Source organism: Macaca fascicularis, chromosome 14, assembly GCF_037993035.2.
Source record: "Macaca fascicularis isolate 582-1 chromosome 14, T2T-MFA8v1.1".
NCBI lineage: Eukaryota > Metazoa > Chordata > Mammalia > Primates > Cercopithecidae > Macaca > Macaca fascicularis.
In genome coordinates this window covers 87,427,357-87,452,754 of record NC_088388.1, presented here as the reverse complement: position 1 = coordinate 87,452,754, position 25,398 = coordinate 87,427,357, and the positions used below count along the sequence as shown (strand labels likewise).

The window sequence follows — 25,398 nt, the reverse complement described above, 5'->3', positions numbered from 1 at the left end:
TCCACAATGACATCTCATAATCAACTAGTAAATTCATCATTTTTATATACTTCTTCATCTTCTTTCCCCTTTGACCTCCTCTTATTTTATACTTCTTACAATAAAAATTACTAAACAGTGTTTCCCAGTATATACCATGCTGCTAAACCTCTCTACATGTTTGCACTTGATTTTCTCTCCTATGCCTAACTCATCTTTCCACGGTGCATGTCTACTCAATTTTTCAGATTTGTCTTACATATCATATCTCACTAAAGTGTTCTCTGCCAATCTAGTATGGGTTAAGTAGCCCTTCTTGTATTTGTTTCTATAATAAAGCTTCTTACACTCTTTGGAAATTATCTGTTTACATTTCATCTTCTCAATCAAGGCTGTGACCTTATCAGTGACATAGTTACCCATGTGCTCCTTATCACAGTGCCCAGCATATGGACTATTCAGTAAATGGTTTTGAATGATGTAAACTAAACCTGCATGGTACAGATATAGGGACCTAAGTGAAGTAACAAAATTTAAAGTCCTATCACTAGATCCTCTACCGCTTGTGCTTGATAACTTTGCTACTTATTTGCAAAACGGGGTCAAGGAGAGAAAAGGTAAATAATAAACTTTTGTAATTTTGTTTTTAAACATAGTAACATTGTCACTTAGAGGAAAAAATAATGGAAATAGCATGAGCTTTAGAATCAGAGAAACCTGATTTTTAACCTTGGGCTCCCTGCTCTTAAACCACATGATGTTGGGCTTACTGACACTGATCCTCAGCGTCGGCCTCAACAGAATGAGAATAATAGTAGCTGCTTTGTACAGTTGTTTTAATAATTTACAATAGTGTACAGCAAACAGCCTGACATGCTCAATATTTTGTCATTATTACTTTTTATTATAACTTTGAATATAACTATAGTAAATTAAACATTTCATTTGAAAAGTGAGTTAATACTTGCAAAGCACTTAAAACAGTGCCTCGCAAGTATGAGTGTATGTGTGTTTTAGTGTCTGATATATAAATTTATTATGTAAAAGAAATGAAATTTTAAAATTGATATTTCATCAACTGTAAATTCTGAAAAGCTTAAACTATTTTTAATTGACAATTCCGTACTTTTAAAATAAACTCAACTGGAAAACAAAATGTTGAGTTTTTAAACTCAACAGTTGAGACTGTTAAAGCTATTAGTAACTTTGAACAGCAAATTACCGGTAAATGGGATAATGAGTAAGTGAATGAATGAATAAAAACGTGGTCTATTTAAATATCTGGTGAATATAATTACAGGTACAGACAGGCAAGAAGGGTCCTATCTGAAAGCTATGATGAGTATTCCATTCTGCATTAATGCCATTTTCAGCTTGCATTGAATATAAAAACTGCTTGAAAGTTCTAAAAAGTCTAAGATATTGCTCACATTTTTAAAATGAGTTTTGTTATTATTGTTTGTTTTGAAATTTTCTTTTTTATATGATAGTGAAAGTTTTTACCAAAAGCAGTTAGGTTTTTTTGTTTTTTGTCATTTCTACTGTTTTTCTAAACTTTTAGGTTCAGGGGTGTATGTGCAGGTTTGTTTGATAGGTAAGTCGTGTGTCACAGGGGCATAATGTGCAGATTATTTCATCACCCAGGTAAAAAGTATAGTACCTAGTAGGTAGTTTTTTGATCCTCACTCTCCTGCCACCCTCTACCCTCAAGGAGGCCCCGGTGTCTATTTTTCCCTTTGTGTCCATACGTACTCAATGTTAAGCTCCCATTTATAAATGAAAACATGATGTACTTGGTTTTCTGTTTCTCCATTAGTTTGGTTAGGATAATGCCCTCCTGTGCTATCCATGTGTAAAGGACATGATCTCAATCCTTTTATGACTGCATAGTATTCTATGATGTATATGTACCATATTTTCTTTATCCAATTTACCATTGATGGGCATTTAGGTTGATTCCATGACTTTGTTATAGTGAATAGTGCTGCAGTGAATATACACATGGATGTGTCTTTATGGTAGAGAGATTTATATTCCTTTAGGTATTTGCCCAATAATGGGAATTCTGGGTCAAATGGTAGTTCTGTTTTAAGTTCTTTGAGAAACTGCCAAGCTGATTTCCACAGTGGCTGAACTCATTTCCATTCCCACCAGCAGTGTGTAAGCATTCCTTTTCTTCACAGAGGTTAGAGTTTGATAGAATAGGAGGCTTAGGATCCATTGCATATTTCATAAACAGAGGTCACCTGGCAGAGTGTGTGTGGTCATGAGAGAAAGAGAAAGAGAAAGAGAGAGAAGAGCTTATAAGCATGAAGCCTGTAGGTTTCTTAACTCATCTGTGAAATATTTAATGATTAATTCACAATTAGCCTAAGAGAAGATATTCAAAAATATGTTAAGGATCCCTTTGAAAGGAACTGAATGACCACCAATAATTTATTATTCTATCAATATTCTTTTAATCTGAGCTGTAGAGCAGTATGTTGGTTGAACAATCCAATTCACAAATAAGCACAAAATATTTTACATTGAAACATGGAGCATCATTTGGCCATTGGTACTTCTAAGGTATTTTCTTTGGTAAAATTAAGTCTACTCAATCTGGCTTGGTCTGACGATTTACCTCCTTTAACAAAGTCCCTAAGTTCTTTTCCTCTCTTCTTTATGCCTACATGTAAAGTTACTTGTGTACGTATTTCTTCTTTCCTTCCTTCTCCTACTCTTATGTAAGTTCTATCAGGCAGGGCCTGCAGATTACTTATCTTTACATCTGTAGTGCAAAGTCCATTACATAGGATTTAATAAATGCTCAACTAATGTCCACTAAATAGGTAATCCATTAAATTCATTTTGCTTGATGTAATAAGCCATTTTTCTTCAAATACTAGATACTTCAAACATTTTAGAAGGGAAAATGTTAAGGGGGAAGCCTCTGCCCCAGGATCAATAATGATGATGACTTTGTTACATTTTGTTTTATTTTATACTACTTTTGAAACAGCAGGAAAATAAACTAAAAAGAATGTGACTGTACTGAGGTAAATACATCTTATAATCATAACTCCCTTTATCATAGCCTATTGGATACCAGGAAGGTGGATGAAGTGGTATCGTACCAGGCTCTAGCTTAGTGAAAAGGTGATAAAACCTTAAGAGCTTTGGGCCCCTGCAAGCTCCACTGGCGGTTATTCTGTACTGATGAGGCTTGTGACTTTCATGAAGTCAGTTAAGTAAATCTAGCTTCCTCATCTGGCAAATGGAAATAGCAGTTCTTTTTTAACAACCTCACAGATTCAAACCAATGAGTAAAAGACGTTATTTCTGTGAAATCATGTTAGCTCAAAAAACTGTCATTGAGGTACAAGAACTCATCTTGATGCACCATGTAGAAGAGTAATGTTGGGAATCTCATAACTCATTTTAGATGAACTATCTGGTATCTTCAAAGGGCGGTGAACTGCCAGTTATAATACAAAAGCTGTCTGAGCCACACTCTAATAATGGAGGCATCCCAGTACTGACAGTCAAACTTCTGCTTAATGGTTATAGAAACTTTTCATATCCAAAGAACATGTCTTCTCTCCTCTGTTATTAACAGTGTCTAACAACATCCAGAATGGATCACTCAATGAAGGTTTGTTCAAGATAATAATTAGCTTAAAAACTTGATAATGGAAGGCAACACATAATAATGGCTAAAGTGTGGTCTCTAAACTTAGATTCCCTGTATTCAAAATCCAACCCAACCACTTACTTAATTAACTAATCTTTGATTCATTTACTTAACCTCTATAATCTTAGGCTTCTTCATCAGTAAAATGGAAATAACAAAGCCTCTGGTCCAGGGCTATTGCCAGGATACAATTTAGGTAAAGTTCTAGGATAATGTCTGTCACATGGTAAGCACTGAATAGATTCTAATGTATTGATTGATATTCATCTTTTTCTAAGATGCTAGAAATTGCACACCTTTTACCATTCACTATTAAATGTGACACATTCACAGTTTAATAGTCAGTGTGAAAGAATGGGTTACATGTGGTTTAACCAAAAAGTAACAACATCATCCCTGATGTTGTCCATATGCCATCACATTCATCTAATAAGTAGCAAAGGTTGGTCATTGCATTGAGAAGCAGGAACCCCTGTTTTGACACAGGGTGACCATCTCCACAGTCACGGCTCTTCCTCAGCCTGGCAGTTAAGCACACAATCACGTCTTTCTGTTTGCTCCTGTCCTTGTTCATGCTTACCAGGTACAAAGACAGGAGACTGGCCCAGCACAAGTCGGAAATAGAGTGTTTCACCCCCAAAGGGAGTATGGGGAATGGTGGGAGAGCAACAATGAGCAGGTAAGCAAACGATGAGTGGCCTGAGGTGGTGTGAAATAAATGTATGCAAGCTAGAGGAACAGGTGGCTCCCTGGTCTGGGTCCTCACTCAACTGTGCAACCCATACAGTGTGTCCAACCTGGGCTACTACTGGTTTTCTGTGTGTATTTGATTTGCAAAACCTATGATGTCCTCATGTGTAGTAATGGGAGCCTCCTGTCCCAGATGCTGCTGTTTCCCAGGGTTGTGCGCTTTGCATGTCTGAAGCCTTAGCTCACAGTCAGTCCTCCTCTGGATTTTAACTTATTGGTCAAACGGTTCTGGAGTTTGCAAAGTGGAAGAGATTGGAGGAAATTCATATTTCAGGGCTATCCAATCACTTAATAAAATAAATGCAAAAGCTTAGAACTGGTTTTAAGGAAAGGACTACAATTGAGGGAAGACTCCAGCCCCTGATCCTGGACAAGCCTAGAAATTAATATGACTTACTTTGAATGTAACATCATCTCACAGCCAAGGGCAAATGCCTTTCCAAACTAGTGGACTGTAGAGATAAGTGGCTTTTCTCGAACTGAAATCAGGAAAGCTAATCCTCCTCTAGCTACCATAGCTTTGCATCTCCTTTACTTCCTTGTGTTTGGTGATGAACATTCTCTGTTGCTGTGCTGTGCATGTTCCTTTATACTAGGCACTCCTGATTGAGTTGTACCTAGTAAACCAGAGTATTTGGAACTATAAGCATTAACTAAGCTGTGTTGCATGAAATAAACGTGCTTTATTGCATGGGACTTGGTTTTAAGAAAAGGGCCCTGGGGCCGGGCGCGGTGGCTGACGCCTGTAATCCCAGCACTTTGGGAGGCCGAGGCGGGCGGATCAGCTGAGGTCAGGAGTTCAAGAACAGCCTGGCCAACGTGGTGAAACCCCGTCTCTACTAAATACACAAAAATTAGCCAGGCATGGTGGCACATGCTTGTAATTCCAGCTATTCAGGAGACTGAGTCCAGAGGACTGCTTGAACCCGGGAGGCAGAGGTTGCAGTGAGTTGATATCGCGCTATTGCACTCCTGCCTGGGCAACAAGAGTGAAAAACCTATGTCTCAAAAAAAAAAAAAAAAAAAAAAAAAAAAGAAAGAAAGAAAGAAAGAAAAAAGTAAAAGAAAAAGAAAAAAGAAAAGGGCCCTGGAGACAAAGACAGTCAAGATTGACGTTAAACAGTTCCAGAATGTTGAAGGAGCCTTGAGTTGAGGAGTCACTTGCCATGACTTAACTCTTCACTTCTAATTTGTTGTGACATTTCCCAATCCATCTGTGGTGTAGAGGTATGGAAGGAAAACTTTTTCATATCATCCTGGATTAGAGAAAAGGAAAAAATCCAATAAGTAGAGTGTGTGCATATGCGTGTGCATGTGCTGAGAGCAGAGCTTGAGACCTAACTACATAACAAGAAGATAATCTTGTTGAAATTTCACCACAAACATTGTGTTTGCTTCCTCAGTGGTGGGCTCCTTCCTGTTTTCAAAATAATGACTAAATTTTTCCAAGGCCCACCATATTGCACAACTGCTGGAGGACTATTCACATTGCAGTCTATGAAAATGGTGCCCAGAACTGTTCAGCATACAGTCTGAGCAATCATTCATAACAGCCCTGGCCAAGGGCTTGGCCAACTTTCTCTATGACTCTCAGAGACAACGCAATGATAGTGTGTGTACATGTGTAGGCATATATGTGTGCACATTGGTGTATCTGATGGCCATATGCCCACAATCCCTTTATACAGCTATCTTTGGATCTCAGTGTATCTGCAAAATGAGTCTCAGAGGATCATTTTGTGGGAGTGACTCAACAGAATGCTATTGGGGTTCCTATTTTCATTCCACTTAGATATAACAAAGTAGCATAATTCCTATCCTTGAAAATTAGGCAGACGGCACCATAGTAACCCAGACAAGGTGAAAGTGACTTCACCAAATGAGTGCTCAAGGGCTCTTCCCAGAGTGCCTTCTAATTTGAGGTCTAAAACTAGAGTTCCCAAACCTGGCAAACTTAGCTGACTATCAAACAGACTGAGGCAAAATATTGGACAATACAACTTAGGAATCTGTCATGTAACAAGTTTCCTAGGTCATCTCAATGAAGCCAGTGCATGAACTGATATTTTAGAGTAATCCGTTCATGTAGGAGATGACATGGAACTGTTCATGGCAAGCATTTGGTCTCAATTATGCCATGTGATACTCTTAGCAGTGTTTAGTCAATACTTGAGCTTTAGATATGATCATCCCAGAAATTAGATTTGCTCAAGGCTGTCTTGATTGAGAATGAGGGGAAAGGGACAGAGAGGGTAGTGCACAGAGAGTAGGAGATCCCAGATAAACACACCAGGCTTCCTTGGGTCAGGTCCAGATTTACAAAGGTAGTCACTTGATGAATCTCCAGCAAGAATGGTCTGAGTTTCTCTACAACAGCAAAATATCATTTAATTTTTGTTTCCTCACTTGTTTGGATATAGCTAAGGTAATTGAAAGGCTTATTACATTGATATATCCTGGTGGAGCAGAGGGGAATAATGCATGCAACAATAAATATGATTGTGTTAGATCATCCACCTCAGCCACACAGATGAGCAGAGTTAATTGGGAACAAATGATCTTCCCTTCCTAATATCTCTTTCTTCGCATTTCTTTAGCACCATATAAAAACTGACACACACACAGAGAGAGAGAGAGAGAGAGAGAGAGAGAGAGAGAGAGAGAGGAAAGACCTGTCATGCTTAAGCTTTCCATTAGGGAGTAGAAAAGGCCTAGAGACATATGAAAAGAGAGGCCAAAATTCACAAGGTCTTGGTATCTTTTTTTCCAGCTTCACATTTGTTCACATAAATACAGACACACATGCCTGCAAACACATAATATTTATCCAGGAGAAATAAGTTTAAAATGAACATTAAGAAAAAAGATGTCAGAGAGGAGGTAACTGTGATGGAAACAGTTTCTAAGTAAGGGGTTGGAGTAGTTAATCCAAATTTGCTTACTCAGGAATTGAATGGAAGGGCTGGAGAAAGGTTAACTCTATGTACTTGAGACTTTTATAGGTACTTTTAGTGTCAACTAATAAGGTCTTTCTTTGTAATTCATCCCTACTCCACCCCCTATTGCTTCCAGGAGTCAAAGCCAAGCATCACATTTACTCTGCAAACATCTGGGACTCTTCTGTGGCCATGATTGAATAACTAGTTCCAGGGAGGGGTTAAGGGGAGCTCAAACAACCACAGAAAACCAAGAGTGTCACTCTGCATCTCATTTGCCTGTTTTCTATAATGAAGCTGTAGAATGGACAGTACTCCATGAATTCATGCCTAAGATGATTATCTAGGAGCCAAGTTGCCTGGTGGGGAAAGAAAGCAGTTCACAATGTTTACAGTTGAAGCAGAGCAAAGCACTGTTTTCTGATCTGTAACATTAGATGCTCCCTTATTTCTGCCCTCCTCCCCCAACCCTCATGCTGGGAAAGGAATGAGAATATAATATGTAACCATAGCACACTAGCTTCCCGAAATATACTGCTGTTTTCCCTTTATGTGAAGAGGTTATTTTATCTTTATGTCTGAATATAGTATAACTTGTCATCTTTTCATATTTTCACAGTGGACAGTCTAAGTGTGATTCAGAGCAGAATCCTCCTGATTGCAGGAGAAGTGAAAGAGAGTCCTAAACAGGGAGGTGGCTCTAAGAACTGAAATTATCTAAACCCTGTTACCGTGTGAGTTCCTAGCAAGATGGTCCAGCCTCAGGAATGACTGAAACCTCAACACTGAATGTTATCATATTCTGTCTCAGCAGGGGCATGGCATTGGAGTACTTGGAATCTGCTTACTTGCTTTTTTTTTTTTTTTTTTTTTTTTTAAAGACAGAGTCTGCAGTGTCACCCAGGCTGGTGTGCAATGGTGTAATCTTGGCTCACTGCAACTTCTGCCTCCCAGGTTCAAGTGATTCTCCTGCCTCAGACTCCTGAGTAGCTAGGATTACAGGTGCCCGCCACTACACCTGGCTAATTTTTTGTATTTTTAGTAGAGACGGGGTTTCACTATGTTGGCCAGGCTGGTCTCGAACTCCTGACCTTGTGATCCACCCACCTAGGCCTCTCAAAATGCTGGGATTACAGGCATGAGCCACCACTCCCGGCTGGAATCTGCTTTCTGATGTGCTCATGTTGTAGCACATGTAGGACTCGAAGACATTCTGAGCCTCCTACTCTCTCTTTGAGGAAGGGCTCCCTCAGTCAAATGAAATCCACAGATCTCTAGTCCCACTCCAGTGCTGGAAGGAAGGAGGGTGGTGTGGGGTTTTCTTTGAACAAAGAGAGAATTATTATCATTACTCTTTTGTGATATAAGCTACGTGAACTATTAACTTTTAATCGAGTCACTGATTTTTCACCTGTGATATGCAGCATCTAATTTTAGTAAGTATAAATGTTTAATAAAGCCTTAGAGAATTTGGTAATAGTCATGTCATAATAGTCCTTGTTAAACGAGTAGGACCTCAGATAGCCCCAAATATAATGTCTTGTGTTAGTATTGCCTTTCATTCATTCAACTATTTCTTCCTCCAGGTAAAGCTCATTTATTAAGCACCTATTATGAACCAAACACTCAAAAGACTCTAGAGATAAATGGATGACCAAGATATGACTAATGCCCTTGAAAATCTGCAGTCTATTGAGAAACAGTCAGAAAAACAGATAACTACAATGCAATATAAAACCCCTGTAACACAGGAGAGTTTATGCCTCAGATTAAGTCCCCATTTCTTATCGTATGCTATAGTTTATACCAGTACAAACAGAAGTAATAGAATAACACATAATAACAGATCTAATTTGAGTATTCAGAAAGTATAAGGCATATAGTTATATAATTTAAAATCCATAGATAAGAGAAAGATTTTGCCTTTCCAGTACAGACAATAGAAGCCAGCTGGTTTTTGAGAATAGAATATAATTTCTATAATAATCTTCACTTTATTTATCTCCAAAGTCAATTCCATATTACTATTCTAACATATTCTAAAAAATAAGAAGAAGAAGAATTAGTAACACTGCTATGATTACCATGTATCACACACTCTATATATTAAGTCCCTTCATGGAGGGTCTGCATTAAGTTCTCCCAAGAACATATAAAGAAGGTATAATTTTTTTCTTTCCATGCTACACACAGGAAAATAAGGATCAGGCAAATAAAATAACATGCATAGTAGAGCAATCTCATGAAAAATCTAAAATCAAAGGAACTTCAATAAACTGGTTCTGGCACTAACCAGTGTGTGACCTCAAAGTGCCATTTCAACTCTTTAATCTCCATTTTCTATAAACTTCAGATTATAATATAGCACGTATCTTACGATGATGCTGTGAAAATCAAAGGGAATTATATAAGTACAACACTTAGCATATTGCCTGACACACAATAGGCTTTCAATAAATGTTAGCATGTGCTTTTACTATCCAAGGCCACCCAGTTTAGAAAGGTTGTTTTTTATGTATTTACTATTTTGTCTTGTCTTTCTCTACCCTGCCACCATGGTTGTTTGCTCAAAAATCAATTCTGGAAAAGTAAGTAAAACAAAATCTAATGATAACGAAAGAATAAATTCAATGATATAATTTCCCTGTTTTAAAATTCATGTTCTCCCATGTTTACCTAGAAAAGCAGCCAACATTTATTGAGTACTTAGATACATGAGACACTATGTCAAAGGCTTTATCTGCATGATTGCTCATTTTAATCTTTTTTATAAAAAAAATTGGTAAAGCCCATATTAGAGCCCAACTCAGTCTGATTCTGCAGTCCACACACTAAAATCACCATGTTATCAGCCACGCAGGAAAAAAATACAAACTCATGCACTCAGAATACAAGGTTCTTCATAAACTAACCCTAACCTAACTATGTGATCATTATTCCTTCTGTTTCTGTACATATGTTCTCCTTTCCAGACATCCCAGATATCATACAATTCTCCAAACATGCTGACTATTTTCTACAACAGCACATCTTAAGACTTAAGACGTGCTGTGTTTCTATCTGAATTATCCTTCATTTCTCTTTCTATCCATCTTCTTCCAGGGAGAAGGAACTCCCATTCCTGCTCTACCAAGCAAACCTACTCAGGTTTCAAAACCCAACTCTAATGTCCATTCTTCCTTGACGTTTTTAAAAGTCTTAGTCTAGCTAAACTCTACCCAACTTCATAATTCTAATGTATTTTACCTTTACATCTGATATTGTATACTATCCGGTTGCCTGTGTCTTCTCATTAAACTTGAGGTTTTTAAGGCCACAAAACAAAAATGTATTGTTCACTTTTACATCTTCAGTACTCAACAGTGTGAAGAGTCTATTGATTCAATCAACCACTTAATAAAAGTGCCCGGATAATTTTTGTGTATGTAGGTAGCATTGTTTTAGGGACCATGGGGAGTTTGGGGAAGTATAAAATAATCTCCACCCTAAAGGAAATGACAATCTTAATAAAGAAATAAAACTCACTCTGATGGAACCTGAAAGAGCAATAGTCTACATTAACATTTTAAATCTGTGGTACCAAAAATAAGGCCAAGATTTGGACGGTGGTCAGGATTGGAGGGAAGCAGGGACGAAGTTATGGCTAACAATAATGGAGTCAACACATACGCACGTATGCCCTTCTTGGAACTTCTCAGTGAATAGCTACACAAAAAGTTGACAAATTCATCAGAAATTAGTTTAATTTAATTTACTTGACCCTGAAACCATTTATTCATGAACCATCTATTGTCATTCTTAGTTTCTATACCATTTGCCAATTAATTTTATAAAAAAATTAATCAAAAAACATAGCATGAAAATTATGTATGAGGAGTACCTTATAATAATCCTTGAAATCTTATTATAAGCATTTTCCCAGATAAATCCCTATAAGACCAGCAAAAACTAAAAGAATTAGCTAATGTTTGGTGACTGGAATAGAAATTTACTAGCCTTATTAAGTACCACAAATATTAACCAGATTTCTAATTATCTTTGCTTATTTTTCTGAAAGAATCACTAACTACTCAGAGTATGTTCTATTTTTATATTAAATTGAACATATTCTACATTTTTATTATTAAATTGAACAGTCTCTGTTCTTAGCCTGTAAAAAATGTAATACGTAAATGTAACAGGAATACTTGAATTCTATGATTCTCTCATCTCAGTTTCTGCTCAATTCTCTTCTTATCTAATACTCTTTTTACTGAATAAAAGGAGGAGCTGGTCAAAACCTTGTGTGAGGCTGCTGTCCTTGCCTGTGAAAAAACATTTTGTAAATAGACATATATATGTACACACACATATCTATATGTACACATTCATGCACAAATGTATAGTTTTTGTAGATAATTCAGTAGTTATATACAATATATATGCATATATTTTATTTGAAACAATAGATTTGCTAGCTTATGATTTTCTGTAAAAAAGGAAAAAGGAAATCAAAATCATTTCTAATGGAAAATGCCAAACCAAAATGGGAACAGCCTGACATGTAGTCATCAAGTACAAACTTGTATGCTCTAGAAAGGGAAGTGAATTTTAAGGGACACTTTCTACATTTAGTCTCACCTAAACATATGGATAAAATCTTGGAATTGTGTCCAACTAATCTTATTGGCATATTCCCATTATGTATAATGGTAATATTGAAATGTAGACGCAAGTAACTCAGCAAAGCTGAGTGCTCTGAAATTTTAAATTAATCATTTTATCTAATCTCATGTTTAATGAGTTAGTTTGAATTGATTCTTCAACACAAACATTATTTATTATTAATCATTCTTAAAAACTTTTTTTGCCACTGTGTCTCACATGCCTTCAAAGCACACTATACTTTTACACACACTGTCTTCCATTCTCCTACAATCAGTAGCTTATCAAAAATCTTGGCTTTACCAAGATATTTATACCTTAAGTATTTTCGACTTTTATCCACACAAGTTCTTTGAATCTCTCTAATCCTCAATTTTGTAGTCAATTTAATAGCATGCATATGACAACACATATGCACAGATATTTTTAAAGATTAAAAGAATTTAAATGAGGGGATCAGAAACGTGTGTGTGTGTGTGTGTGTGTGTGTGTGTGTGTGTGTGTGTGTCTATACAGAAGCCAATATATTACAATTGTAAGAAAAAAGTAAACATTAATCAGGAATAGCTGTATGTTTGTGTACCCAATTCACTTCCTAAGGGTCCAGAGAAAGGAAAGATTTCTATTGTCTGTGATGAACCAAGAAGATTAACACTAAGCAAAATAATGGTGTCCATGGTAGATTTAAATTTGTTTTAATAGTGCAAAGATATAGTGCTCAGCATCCCAAGAATTCCACAGGAAATGGGACTAGAACTGACTGATATTAGTGACTTATATCTGTGGCATGTGTCCATTTTATCCAATTAAAAAAAAAAAAAAAACATGATAACCAAGAAACTTCCTTCTTAAACCAAGAGACTTCACCAGACAATAAACATATTGTGGTGAATCTGCACCCAGGATTCAAGCCTCATAACTAACATACCCTTCATACATCAGATTTAAGTCACAAGCTTCAGCTGGGGTGCTCTATGACAGAAAGGAATCTTTTGCCTAAACAGAAATTATTTTCCCAGAAACCATTCTAAACATCCTGGGACAACTTTTATCTTACAGTCCCTCAGGATTTATCTCATCAATGTTGATGCAGAGCTTTAGAATTTATCAGGTTATTTTATGGGAAAAAACTGGGGCATTGCCTTCTTGGATGCTCCACAAGGGTATGTCTTGTTAGCCCCTTGGTTCATGTGTGTATCTTGGCACTCAGCACAGAGACAATGGGAATGACTCTGGATTTGGCGTCTGATTTGGGGCACTGTCCTGCCATTTACTTTGACTTGGGCAACTTAGTTAAGTTCCATAAGCCTCCTTTCTCATATCTACAGTGAAGGTTAATAATACCTGTCTGTCTCAAACATTCAAGATCATATAGTTCACTTTATTTCACTAACACTCCTCTGCACTACTCTGTACCATACACCATATTAAGCACAGGAGATACATGTAGCATCTGCCCTTGGAATGCTCCAGGTTTAGTGTGGGAACAGACTTGTAAATAAGTAATTAAAAATACTATTTGATAAACGCTACCCTAGACAGCTGTTATGAAGGTAAAATATGATGACATAGGTGAAAACACCTTGTGAGCTGAAAAGTTCTGTTAAAATGGAAACTATTATCATTCCAGGATTTTCCTCCTCTTTGCCACCAATCCCAATTCCATGTTTTATTCAAGGTTTAAATGAAGCTGAATTCCTCCACAAAGTCTTCCTGACTGCAGCAGCTTCTAGACACAAAACAGCTGTGTCTGGTTTTGTTCTCTATTTACTAGATTATAATTGAGCTTTCTAGTAATTGTTGGAAAAATTGTTTCCTGTTTTGAAAGAAAAGTACAAAAATCTAAAATTCTTTCTAATCTTTGTTAAAGCATCTCAGCTAAGACCTAGAACTTAAATGTCAGAATGAAGAGCAGTTTAGTGGGATTTTTTATTTTTTTAGTTGACACTTAATAATTGTACACATTTATAGGATACGGAATGTTTCCTTACATGTATCCCAAGTGTAATAACAAAATCAGGGTAATTAGCATAGTGATCACCACAAACATTTATCATTTCTTTGTGTTGTGAACATTCAAAATCCTTTCTTCTAGCTTCTTGAAAATATACAATAAATCACAGTTAACTATATTTACCCTACAGTGCTGTAGAACACCAGAGATCATTCCTCCTATCTAGCTATAATTTTGTATGGCTTTACCAACTAATACCAGTTAGAGTAGTTTAGTTTTGAGGCTGAGTCCAGGTAACAGAATTGAGGATCAAAATAAATAGTTCGATTTGAGAAGGAAATATCTGTGATGACTCAACACAATTCCAATGCTTGGCACAAGCTCCCGTGTCATATTCTCCTTTGTTAAGGTGCTTGTTCTTTAGGAGGACTCAGGGGAAGTAGCAACTGTACTAGTACCATTAAGCACTTCAATAACCCACCGTGAAAGAACATGTAGCTTCTGAAAAGGCTTCCTGTTGCTGTTAAACCAAAGACTAGTTAAGAGAGGATTGAGTGATTCTCCTCCCACCAGGAATTTATTAGGGATTAAATGCCTGGTAAGAGAGATTATCTGGAGGAATTATCCTGGAAACATGCAACCACTGCTACTTAAGAGAGAGGTGAAAATCCACGTCACTTAGGGCTGTTGGAGGAGTTTCATGGGATTAGGCATGTAGAATTACTTTCCTTTCCATATATGCAATACATGTATTAATTGAGATTCACTTATCCATGCTATTTTAACATCCCCAAACTTTAAGGCCTCATTAATACCCACTTTATTTGCAAATCCTTCCTTGAAACTTCTTTCCTTAGTTAACAACTTTTTCTCTGAATTCTTCTAATCCTGATAAGAAAAACCCAAAAGTCTTTTTTTCCACAGTAGTTTTCATATCAGTACATTCCTTTCCATCCTCATTTTTGTCACACTTGTGAATACATTAACATTGTATTTCTGTATTGAATTATAAATTCCATAGACTTTTTTGATGGTCAAACTCTTTTGTCCCCTTATTAATGTTTGCTTCCTAATGATGGTGTGCCATGGCAGAATACTGTAATATCTGCAGATTTGAGCAGAGGAATATAAAACTGGGTGAGGTCACTGACATGACATTCAGAGCCTTCTTGAAAATGAATAAATTTGCTAAGTGTCTGATATGGAAGGGAAAAAGAGGAAAAATAAACCTCTGAGAATAAAGATAGAAAGTGCCATTTTGGCAGACCCAAAATGTAAACAAAAACGAATGAAACAAATAAACAAAAAACTTAATCCTGAAACAACATTTTTGATGTGCTTTTTGTTTTTCAGAAATAAAGAACAAATAATTATAACAGAGAGAACATTAGATGACATCATATTATATATTGCAAAAGGGTTCAATGGTGCCTGGAAGAGAGCGAGAAGTTACTTTTGGCCCCCTCCTCAGATGTGGCAGATCATTTCATCTTGTCCTTTTCTCCTCCATTCTTCTTTCCCTCTTCTTTTCTAATGTCTAAAATATTCAGTGAGGGAAGGTGACGTGCCATAAATGGGTAAAGAAAAGTTTCCTTTCATTTTTCTTACTTCAGTCCCTAAGGACAAACGTATAATATGGATGCTGAAAAAAAATCTCAGCCTAAACGATAAATACATCATCTTAGTTCAACCAAATAGAAGATTTAATGTTAATGAATAACCCCTCGCATTTGCAGAAGGGCTATGCTCTATAAAGTACCCTCATATGTATTATCCTTTTGTTTTTTCCCAGACATCATGCAAGGTGGGCAGTTTCTTTCTTTCTATTCTTTTTTTTTTTTTTTTTTCCAATAAAGAAAGAAGCTCAAAGGTGGCAAGTGAATTGCTCAACATCATTCTGAGTCAGATCCTAGACTGAGAATCTGGGTCCTTTCTCTTTTCCACTGTCACTACTGCCTTGATAAGATTTCACCACTGAGCAATTTCACTAAGACAGATATGAGTTCTAAAGAAGTAATTATTTTGCGATTTTCATGGCAGATATCCAGCTTTGTATTTTCATATTTAATGAAAATTTTAAATATGTAGATATTGAGTACTATTGATTAAAGGGAGGTATATAAGAAGTAAAAATAGATCCATAAGGCAAAATAGTTTCATTAACATTGAATTATTTTAAAAACTTAATTCTAACAGAAAAACAATTCAGTATAAATTTTAAAAATGAATTGTATTTTATCTACTCAAGTATTGGCCCAAGAATATTACTGAGCACTTACCATGTTCTAAACAATGCATGGGTACTACTGGGCATATAGGAAAGAACAAACCCTCTGTCTGTGCCTTCATTATGTCCCACCAAGCAGGTGAGATAGACATATAGCAAAGAGTTATTATATGCCTGAATGCAGGGACCATAGGAATCTAGCCTAGCAAGGTCAGGAAAGCTTTCTTTAAGACAAGACAATTAAGGTAAAATAAAATAAGAAAACAAGAGGATACGCTTAAGCAAAAAGGAAGAGAGGATGTAGCGCAATGCAAAAGCATTTGAGGAAGACGGTTAATTTGGAATTTAATGGGGTAGAGGTGATCACCCACGGAGACAGTTAGGGTGTGAAAAGAGGCCACGGATCATGGAACTCCAATATTTATTACAGTTGGTCAGGTAAAAGAAAAAGAACCTGAAAGGTTTTATGGCTTACCAAATATTTTATTTTGCACTGAATTCTCTGTTCCTTAAACCAGGGTTCAAAATGGCATTGAGTATACCTTTTATTTTCTGAAATGTTGTATTCACATAAAATACAAAAACTGAACATCCTTAGACACCTTCTCTTTACCAGCTTTTTTCACCTACATTGTCTCACTTCATCTCAAAACAACCTTAACTAAATGAGACACTGTCTGCTTCTCACTGAGGCTTAAAAAGATTATTCCTTTCCAAATATCCAGGATGGCAGAACCAGAATAAGAACCGGATTTTAGGATCTCTATTCTATTGCAGCTTCCAAGACACCCCACAGTGGCCCTGTTAACTAAAAAATCTTATTCATCCATCAAATGCTTATTAAGATCATGCTGAGTGTCACTGAACAAGATAGATAAGATCTGTGTCTTCACGGAATGTACATTCTACTAATAAACAGAATAATGTCATGAGTAGGGAGTTTTTGTTTGTTTGTTTCTTAAGAATTCTCATTTACTTCAGAGAAAAAAAAATCTTTCATGTTCAAAAGAATGAAATGAAGTACTCACATTTGGACTCCATTTCTCTGGTTGTCTGGTGTTTCCTGTGTCCACTTTCACTGTTATTCAGATGGTCTGGTGCTCTTTGTCCCTTATGGCCATGGGCACTGTAAGCAAAGGCACGGCCAGGAAAAAGGTGTCAATACTTTGTACAGAATTGGTTAATTAGGATGGTTCCCTCATCACACACTCACCTAGAGGTTTTGCAACATGCTGTCATGTTTTGGGTCATAGCTACAGGTGATTCCAAAGACTGTTACTGCTAACACCCAAAGTTATGTTCCATCATGTTCAACTAAAGGCATTCGAGAGAGAGAGAGAAAAAAAAAAAAACCTTTTAAAAGCTAGTGTTTGCAAAACCTCTCTGTACTAGGAGCAAGAGTGTCCCTAGGGTAAAAGTTGGTGGAATAAATCCAGCTAGTCTTCTGATTTCAAGCCCATGCTTTGTATTAAAAGGGGACTTAGTGACCTGGAAGAATAATTGTACCTTTCGAAACACCTGTTTCTTATCCTTCTGTTAGGAGAAAGGGTGTAGTTGGCAACCATCCTCCCAATCAAATCCTGTAAATAAACTGGCCCATTTCTTCTCTGCCATGTTCCAGAAGTTAGTAGACACCTGGGAAAAAGAAATGTAATACACGCAAGTCAGGCTAATGCAAAATTGAAAAATAAACCCCGAAACTACTAGAAAGGAACGCCAACTGTTCGGCAATGCCCCCTCTGCTACTGTGGATGCACAGCAACCTCCAAACCTGGAAATGATTCATTTATCTTTTCCAGGAAGGGCAGGGTAGGATGGAAGTAGCTCATATTCCTAGATTCTGAAGGACATGAGACTACAATACGTTGGATAGATTACATGGAAAGAAATTTCACAGGAAAGAGCGGAGAAAGAAAGACCATGAAGTAGAAAGGAACAGATAAAGAAATGGGAAGCAGTGTGGAAAGAGGCAAAAAGCATGTCGTTAAAGGAGCTGCAGAAATGTCAGACTGTTACCAAGGGAGTGGGTTTCTCAGACAGAGCAGATCCTGCAGGGCCAGTCAGGTAGCCTCAAGGCTGGTGGATTCCAAATGAGGTACAGGCCCCGGCCCCTCAAAGGCAAGCCAGCCCTCCAGTAAGGGGGACCAAGGGGAGCGATGGGGATCTAGAAAAAAAGGATGGCGTTCTGCCAGAGTTTCTCAGTTTCTGAAAGAATCTGAGAAACAAAGTGCTTCAGAAATACTTCGGGAGCAGAAGAACAGAGTGCTTGTCAAAAGCATAGGTCCGTGGAAGCCAATCCAGACAATCAGACTCTCCTGGGGTCACATCTTATATCTTTGACAAATGCCATAGGTGAGTCTTATGCAGAATTTAGTTTAATAAGCATAGGCTATGATGATAAAACTGCAGTCTTCAACTTCTTTTGTTGTCAGGCTGCTCAAGGCTCTCTGTTGGTCACAGCCCCTAGAACAGAGCTGTCTTGACTGACAATACCAGACCCCCTAGTAACAGAGATCTTGGATTACTTTGTGATGGGAAACTACACCAGAATCTCCTCATATAACATTCCTGACCAGGCGCAGTGGCTCACGACTGTAATCCCATCACTTTAGGAGGCCAAAGCAGGTTGATCACTTGAGGTCAGGAGTTCTAGAACAGTCTTACCAACATGGTGAAACCCGGTCTCTACTGAAAATACAAAATTAGCTGGGCATGGTGGTGCATGCCTATAATCCCTGCTACTTGGGAGGCTGAGGCAGGAGATTCGCTTGAATCCAGGAGGCCAAGGTTGCAGTGAGCTGAGATGGTGCCACTGCACTTCAGCCTGGGCAACAAGAGCAAAACTCCGTCTAAAAAATAAAAACTAAAAAATAAATTATTGAGTGTCAGGCCACATTCTCTGACCTTTGTAAAGTTCCTGAATCAAGGTCTGCAGCTTCAGAAGCTACTGTGTCAGCTTTTAGTGGTAAGGAGAGTACTAGGGCACTGAAGCTGAGGTACCAATCAGATCTTGAGTGTGGCTTTCAGACCCTTTGTGTGGAAGCACAAAGGTGAAAGAAGGAGAAAGGCCTTTAAAAAACTTGTTAGTCCCACAATATTCACTAGGATCCTAATTCGAGATCGCTCTGCTAAGTGCCGAAGGCATTATACAGCACTCTCATTGAACTGTTATTCAAGTATAGAACTCAAAATAAATTTGTAAGGTGAATTTCTATGAAGTAAAGAAGTTCTCATTAGAAACGTGTGTTCATTAAATTTTTATTTTCCAGCAGGTAAGGCAACCTAAGTAAAACTATGTTCAAAATTAGGGGTTCAGACAGGAAACCCTAAGTTATATATACACCAACCTCCAGAATAAAGGCTGAACTGGAACCACTGTCTACCTCCTTGTAATCCCTGACTCTCTTACCCCTTCCCTCCTCTCCGATGATTGTTGGTGAGTTTGGGTCCTAGTGGTAATGTTTCCCTTTGAGGTCACTAACTCTAGGAAGCCCCTGTCCTATACCAGGCACTTCTGCACACAGCCGGGACATTGCAAGCCCTTGCATCTGTGTGCTGCTGCACTCACAGGTGGGCTCAGAACTCCCGCAAAATCCTAATAAACACTCCTTCATCCAAAGGGGACAAGCATCCCCTTTGACACATTTTCATGATAATGATAAACTGAAGGCCTGATACAGAAAGCAGCCTTTAACTCAAAACGAGCAAATGAAAGCCACTTCCAAGGTCTCTTTCCGTGATGTCTTTTTGACGCTGTGTTTCCTGAAAGAATGAGAAAAGTCCTCCCCAGTTCGGGGCCCATGAGCAACCACCATTGGGGAAGCGGCATCCAAGCCCCTTGGACACCTCGCTGAGTCACCTTTCCTCTCCCTTCTCTCCTCAGCTCCAATGGAAAATCTGTTACGTGGGCCCAGAACGAGAAGAGCAGCCGGGGGCAGCACCTGTGGCAGCGCCTGTCCATCCACATCAACAAGAAAGAAAATCCCAACCAAACGGCAGTCATCAAGCCCTTCCCCAAGAGCACGGAGAGCCGCGGCCTGGGCGCTGGCGCTGGCGCAGGCGGGAGCGCGGGGGGGATGGGGGCCACGGGCGGTGCGGGCTGCGCAGGCGCCGGCCCTGGCGGGCCCGAGCCCCCAGACGCCAGCCCCAAGGGGCTGTATGATGTGGCCGAGACCGAGGAGCACTTCCCGGCGCCCACGCGGCCGCGCTCACCATCGCCCATCAGCACGCTGAGCCACCGCGCGGGCTCGGCCAGCCGCACGGACGACGACGTGCCGTCGCTGCATTCGGAGCCCGCTGCGCGCAGCAGCTCGTCGCAGGGCTCCCTCATGGAGCAGATCAGCAGTGTGGTCACCCGCTTCACGGCCAACATCAGCGAGCTCAACTCCATGATGCTGTCCACCGCGGCCCCCAGCCCCGGCGTGGGCGCCCCGCTCTGCTCGTCGTACCTGATCCCCAAAGAGATCCAGCTGCCCACAACCATGACGACCTTCGCCGAAATCCAGCCTCTGCCAGCCATCGAGGTCACGGGCGGCGCGCAGCCCGCGGCGGGGGCTCAGGCGGCTGGGGATGCGGCCCGGGAGAGCCCGGCAGCGGGGCCCGAGGCTGCGGCCGCCAAGCCAGACCTGGAGGAGTTGGTGGCTCTCACCCCGCCGTCCCCCTTCAGAGACTCGGTGGACTCGGGGAGCACAACCCCCAACTCGCCAGTGTCGGAGTCGGCCCTCTGTATCCCGTCGTCTCCCAAATATGACACTCTTATCATAAGAGATTACACTCAGAGCTCCTCGTCGTTGTGAATGTCCCTGGAAAGCGCACCGGCCTGCGCGTGCGGAGCAGAGCTCCCCGTGTTCACACACACAGTGGCAAGCATAGTCGCCTGGTTACGGCCCAGGGGGAAGATGCCAAGTGCACCCCTTGATGGAAACACGAGATCCATAGTGCTATCTCACGACAACCGACGAAGACACCGACGACAAATCTTTTGGCAGATTTTCTTCTAGTGGCCTTAGAAAACATGGGCTTTTAAGAAACACGGCTGATATCTTTGAGGGCTGACAAGGCGTCTGTTCAAACAGTTCCATACCAAGTGCTTTGCTCTAGGAAAGCAGTGCGTGTGAAACAGCGTAACGGAGGGTGAAGAGCATAGTTAATAAGCAACTGTAAAAAGTTTTATTTGTTTACTTTAATTCTTTTCCCAGAAGAGTCTTTGATTCACCAAACATGAATGTACATTTTCTAACAAACTCAAAATCTGGGACCAAAACATCAACTTTTCTCTTTCTTTTTTCTTTCTTTTTGTTTTTTCTTTCCTGTAAAGACCTTGAAAAGCAGTAACTTGGGTCCAGTATTTACTGAGGCGTTGTGAATGTGTCCCATGCATAACACACGACTGGATAGTGAGTGCTGCGCTAATGTACTACGTAGGGCTTCTACCAGAGATTTTCCTCTCCAATTGGGTTGTGAAATACTCTTCCAAAAGCCTGCATCGGGGATTCCACCTACTTATTTCAGATTCACCTCCATTAACCAAGAAAACCAGTGGAAGATTTCTTGACTATTTCACCATGTTGCCAATCAATACTGGAGTAGCAAAAAAATATTTTCTGGAATACTGTTTTGTAATTCCCTCACTGGGGTGCATTGTAGCTGGAAATTCTCTTTATAATCATTCTTGAGCTCCAGCCTGGCTATCTCTTTCAAGAAACATGGCCACTCCTCTTTAGGAATGCTGTTCCGTTTGCATTGCCAACTAAAATATTAAAATATGCATTGGGGCTTCTTCATTCCTTTATTTTGAGAACCTGATGCACAAAGAGCTCCTTTGTTCTTTTTGAGTCCCACCACTGGAAGAGTGGTCCATAGACCCCATGAAGACATTGTCACGATTTGAGAGACTGTTGTTGAAAGGATTAACACAATCTTAATACACTGAAAATTTTAAACTGTGTCAAGTCAGCTTAGTGGAGATTTAGTTATGCCAGTGAGCAGTGATTTTAACTATTCTTGGCTGCTTAAACAGGGCAGCTATGAACTATGACAAATGTAGATTTTTCAAAGCAATACAAAATACTAAAAAAGAGGAACCTTAATGAATATTAACCACACAGTCTTTCTTAGCCATTCCAAAAAGAGGCAAAGCAATTCTTATTTTCTTTTTTTAAATAATGATTCATATTATTTTGTGCACTTCATACTGTCACTTTTTAAAACTGCAGAAAAGAGATTTAGAGGTATAATAGAAACAAGTGTGCTTTGATAGTCTCAAATAGGTAGAATTCATAGTTCAAGACCTGAATCCACTGTCATCTCTTTCTTCCTCCCATTGCAGCTATCCTCAGGTACCAAATGTTTTGATTTTTACATAAGGATAGTAATAAGAGGAGGTATCCTATACATTCAAAGTTCAGTTGACCCAGCCTTATACTTAAGATAGCCTTATGAAAAATATATGCTGTGAGGCAGAAGTATATTTTGGCAGAGAGAAAAATAAATAAAACTTTTTCTTTTAGCTCAATATCCTTATTTTGGTAAGTAATTTTTTTTTATTTCACATCTACTTAAAAGAAACTAAACTGAGAAATAGAAGTCCGTCCATTGGCATAATTTATCATTCTTCACTTTAAAAAATTCTAATAAATATTGTGCTTGAGTTTTCTTTTCTGCTATTTGTTCTTACTTGCAACTTTAAGTCAAACCTCCCAATACAAAACATTAAAAGCTAACATTCATGTACTAAAGTATTAATTTACAAGAAATCGAACCTCCCATGCTAGATTTGAAAATAACATCATCACAGCACCCTGATCCCAAATATTATAACGAGGCTTTTAAAATGTAAGTGAAATCCAGCTAAGTTTCATGGTTTCATTAAAAGCAAATGTCTGCCTCTACCTGAAAAACAAATGGAAATCTTTTGAAGTATTAATACCCTTTGGATCCTCATAAACACGATGGCATTCACCTGAGGATTCCTATCTTGACTCTTAGGTATTAAAAACCTTTCTCGATATGCTCTACATTTTAAAATTTGTTTCATAAAATCCTTATGTTGATTTTCATTTTATTCTCAAGTACAATACGTTTCACTCTAGTCCAATAGAAGAACATGTTTAAACTTTGTTCATGGTCAAATTCATTTTCTATGTTTTAGTAACATGGCTCTTAAAAAGTACACTACCTTATAAAAAAACTTCATTTGAAATTAAATTTAATGCAAGTAAATTGCCATCTGATAATTCCACATGCTATCATAATCAACTGTAACAATAAAAATGATTTATCCAATTAGAAGAAAACAAGATATATTTTTCTCTGTATTTCTACAACTTTTGCCACTTCATTGACTACATTGTATATTGGACATCAGATTATTAGTAATGCATTATTGAGATCTTTTATTTTGGAATGATGCTAACTCTGTCTCTTTGCCAATTCTAATACCAGGTTCCAAGTAATAACTCTACAGTACAAAGAGAACTGAATATTCATTCTAGGGCTATAGGATATGAACTTCACAATTCATTTGGGTACATTCTCATTGAATTTCCTTCAAAACAATCTGTTCCTGGTGCCCAGTGATAATTCAGTCGGGACCAGCATGACTAAAAGGAAGGGGATATGCTAAGGCTCAGCAAAGTGACCCTAAAGGAGAGATATGTCCCAGGATGGAAAGAAGAAGATGTGGTTTAACCAAGTTATACTGACTAATCTAATCAGTCCATTCGTCCTTCTATTTTGGGAAAGGAGTGGGGACAGCCTAAGAAGAACATATCTGCATTGGGAAGAACCGTCTTTCCGGGCTAGGGATGGGGAACAGAAAGGGAGTATGGAAAGAAAAATTATAACGATTTGACTGAAGCAAGGAAAAAAAGCAAATCCCCAAATGTGCTAATCCTTGAAAGTAACTATCTTTCCCAAACTACTGCTGTTACCAGCAAGTGATCAGGAAGACTAGGAGCTATTTCTGACTGTAAATGAATTGTATAATGGCTCTGCTGCAGTTCTGTGACTTCCAAGCCAGGAATTAAATGCTCTTTTTAAGAATAACAAAAAACAAAAGCATTTCCTATGCTAGTCTCCCAGTAAAATGTACATGTTTTGGAGACTTCAAAGGTATTATATGAGTTCACATTTAGCAACAGCTTATTAATAACCCTCAAGCTGTCAGAATCTCTATAGTTACCATTTACAATTTTATACTGTGAAAAAATACAGATCAGTGAAAGCATAAAGATAAATCAGAATTCACTTTGAAGAGGGTCTGAGGCCTGGGAGAGTCTCTACTGTCTATTGAAGAATGAGGCATGTATAAAATAGTTGGTTGAATTTCACTGATCTTCCCAATGTGAACAAATATACTATGTATATTGTGTGTATTTCTAGAAATCAATGGCAGCTGCTGATGGTGTTGTAATTAGAAATCTATATAGATTATAGATGTTTTAGAAAGATGGTGCCAATCCTAAAAGATTTGTGTGGGCTAAAAGTGCTTGTACTTACTTTTTTCTGCACTTATAACTGATTTGGTTTTAAAATTGTGTGCGTGTATCTGTTCTTTCTCTGTTGTGGCAGCTTGTACTATTAAAATAATAGAGAATGTTAAATTATTTTGATGTGAATTGCAAATGATTTTTTTTCATAAAGTTTAACATTTTTATCAGCATTGTTTTGCTTTGTACTTGTATAAATATGTTTTATTTTAGCACTTCAAAATATACTTGCCTGTTTCTCAGTTGTCTAAATCATGTTGTACTTGGTGTTTGTGAAGCCAGTTACTTTTCAAAAAACATTAAAAAAAACTGTAATATGATTTTAAGATTATTCCCCTCAAATGTTTAGAATGTTGTCTTTAGTGTTTTCTAAGATGAAAAGAGCCATGATACTCATTAATCTTGAATACTGGATGATCTATACATTGGAATTATGGGGTTTACAAAGTCAGCAGTGGACTATAGATTTAAATGAAAATATAAACCAACCACTAATTAACCAGAGATGTTGTCCCCAAAGACATCTACAAACAACTGTTACATAAAGAACTACTTTAAAAAAAAAAGGAATGTAGGAAATATGCATTATTTGTCTAGACATACAAATTATAGAAATAGTTTCATAATTATCTGTGTTGATAGAGGTAACATCACAGAGATAAAATAGATTATTTATGTGTGTATAGATGTGTGTCTACAAACACACATTTATATAGACATTTGACTTTGGGTCCATCTACATGTGT

The 25,398-nt window shown here is 38.2% G+C and overlaps 1 protein-coding gene across 6 annotated transcripts in view; it reads left to right on the top strand.

Moving 5' to 3' along the window:
- GRM5 (glutamate metabotropic receptor 5) overlaps window positions 1-24,978 on the top strand; it is a 576,324-nt gene extending 551,346 nt beyond the window's left edge. For 4 of the 6 annotated variants that reach the window (XM_005579310.5, XM_005579309.5, XM_065528839.2 and 1 more), the window contains 2 exons: window positions 4,236-4,331; window positions 20,047-24,978. In XM_005579310.5, coding sequence (XP_005579367.3) covers window positions 4,236-4,331; window positions 20,047-20,959 — 1,009 coding nt within the window. In that variant the 3' untranslated portion in view covers window positions 20,960-24,978. The remainder of the gene's footprint in view (window positions 1-4,235; window positions 4,332-20,046) is intronic. The other 2 variants (XM_015435594.4, XM_005579312.5) reach the window with 1 other exon arrangement.
- The last annotated feature ends 420 nt before the right edge of the window (window positions 24,979-25,398 follow it).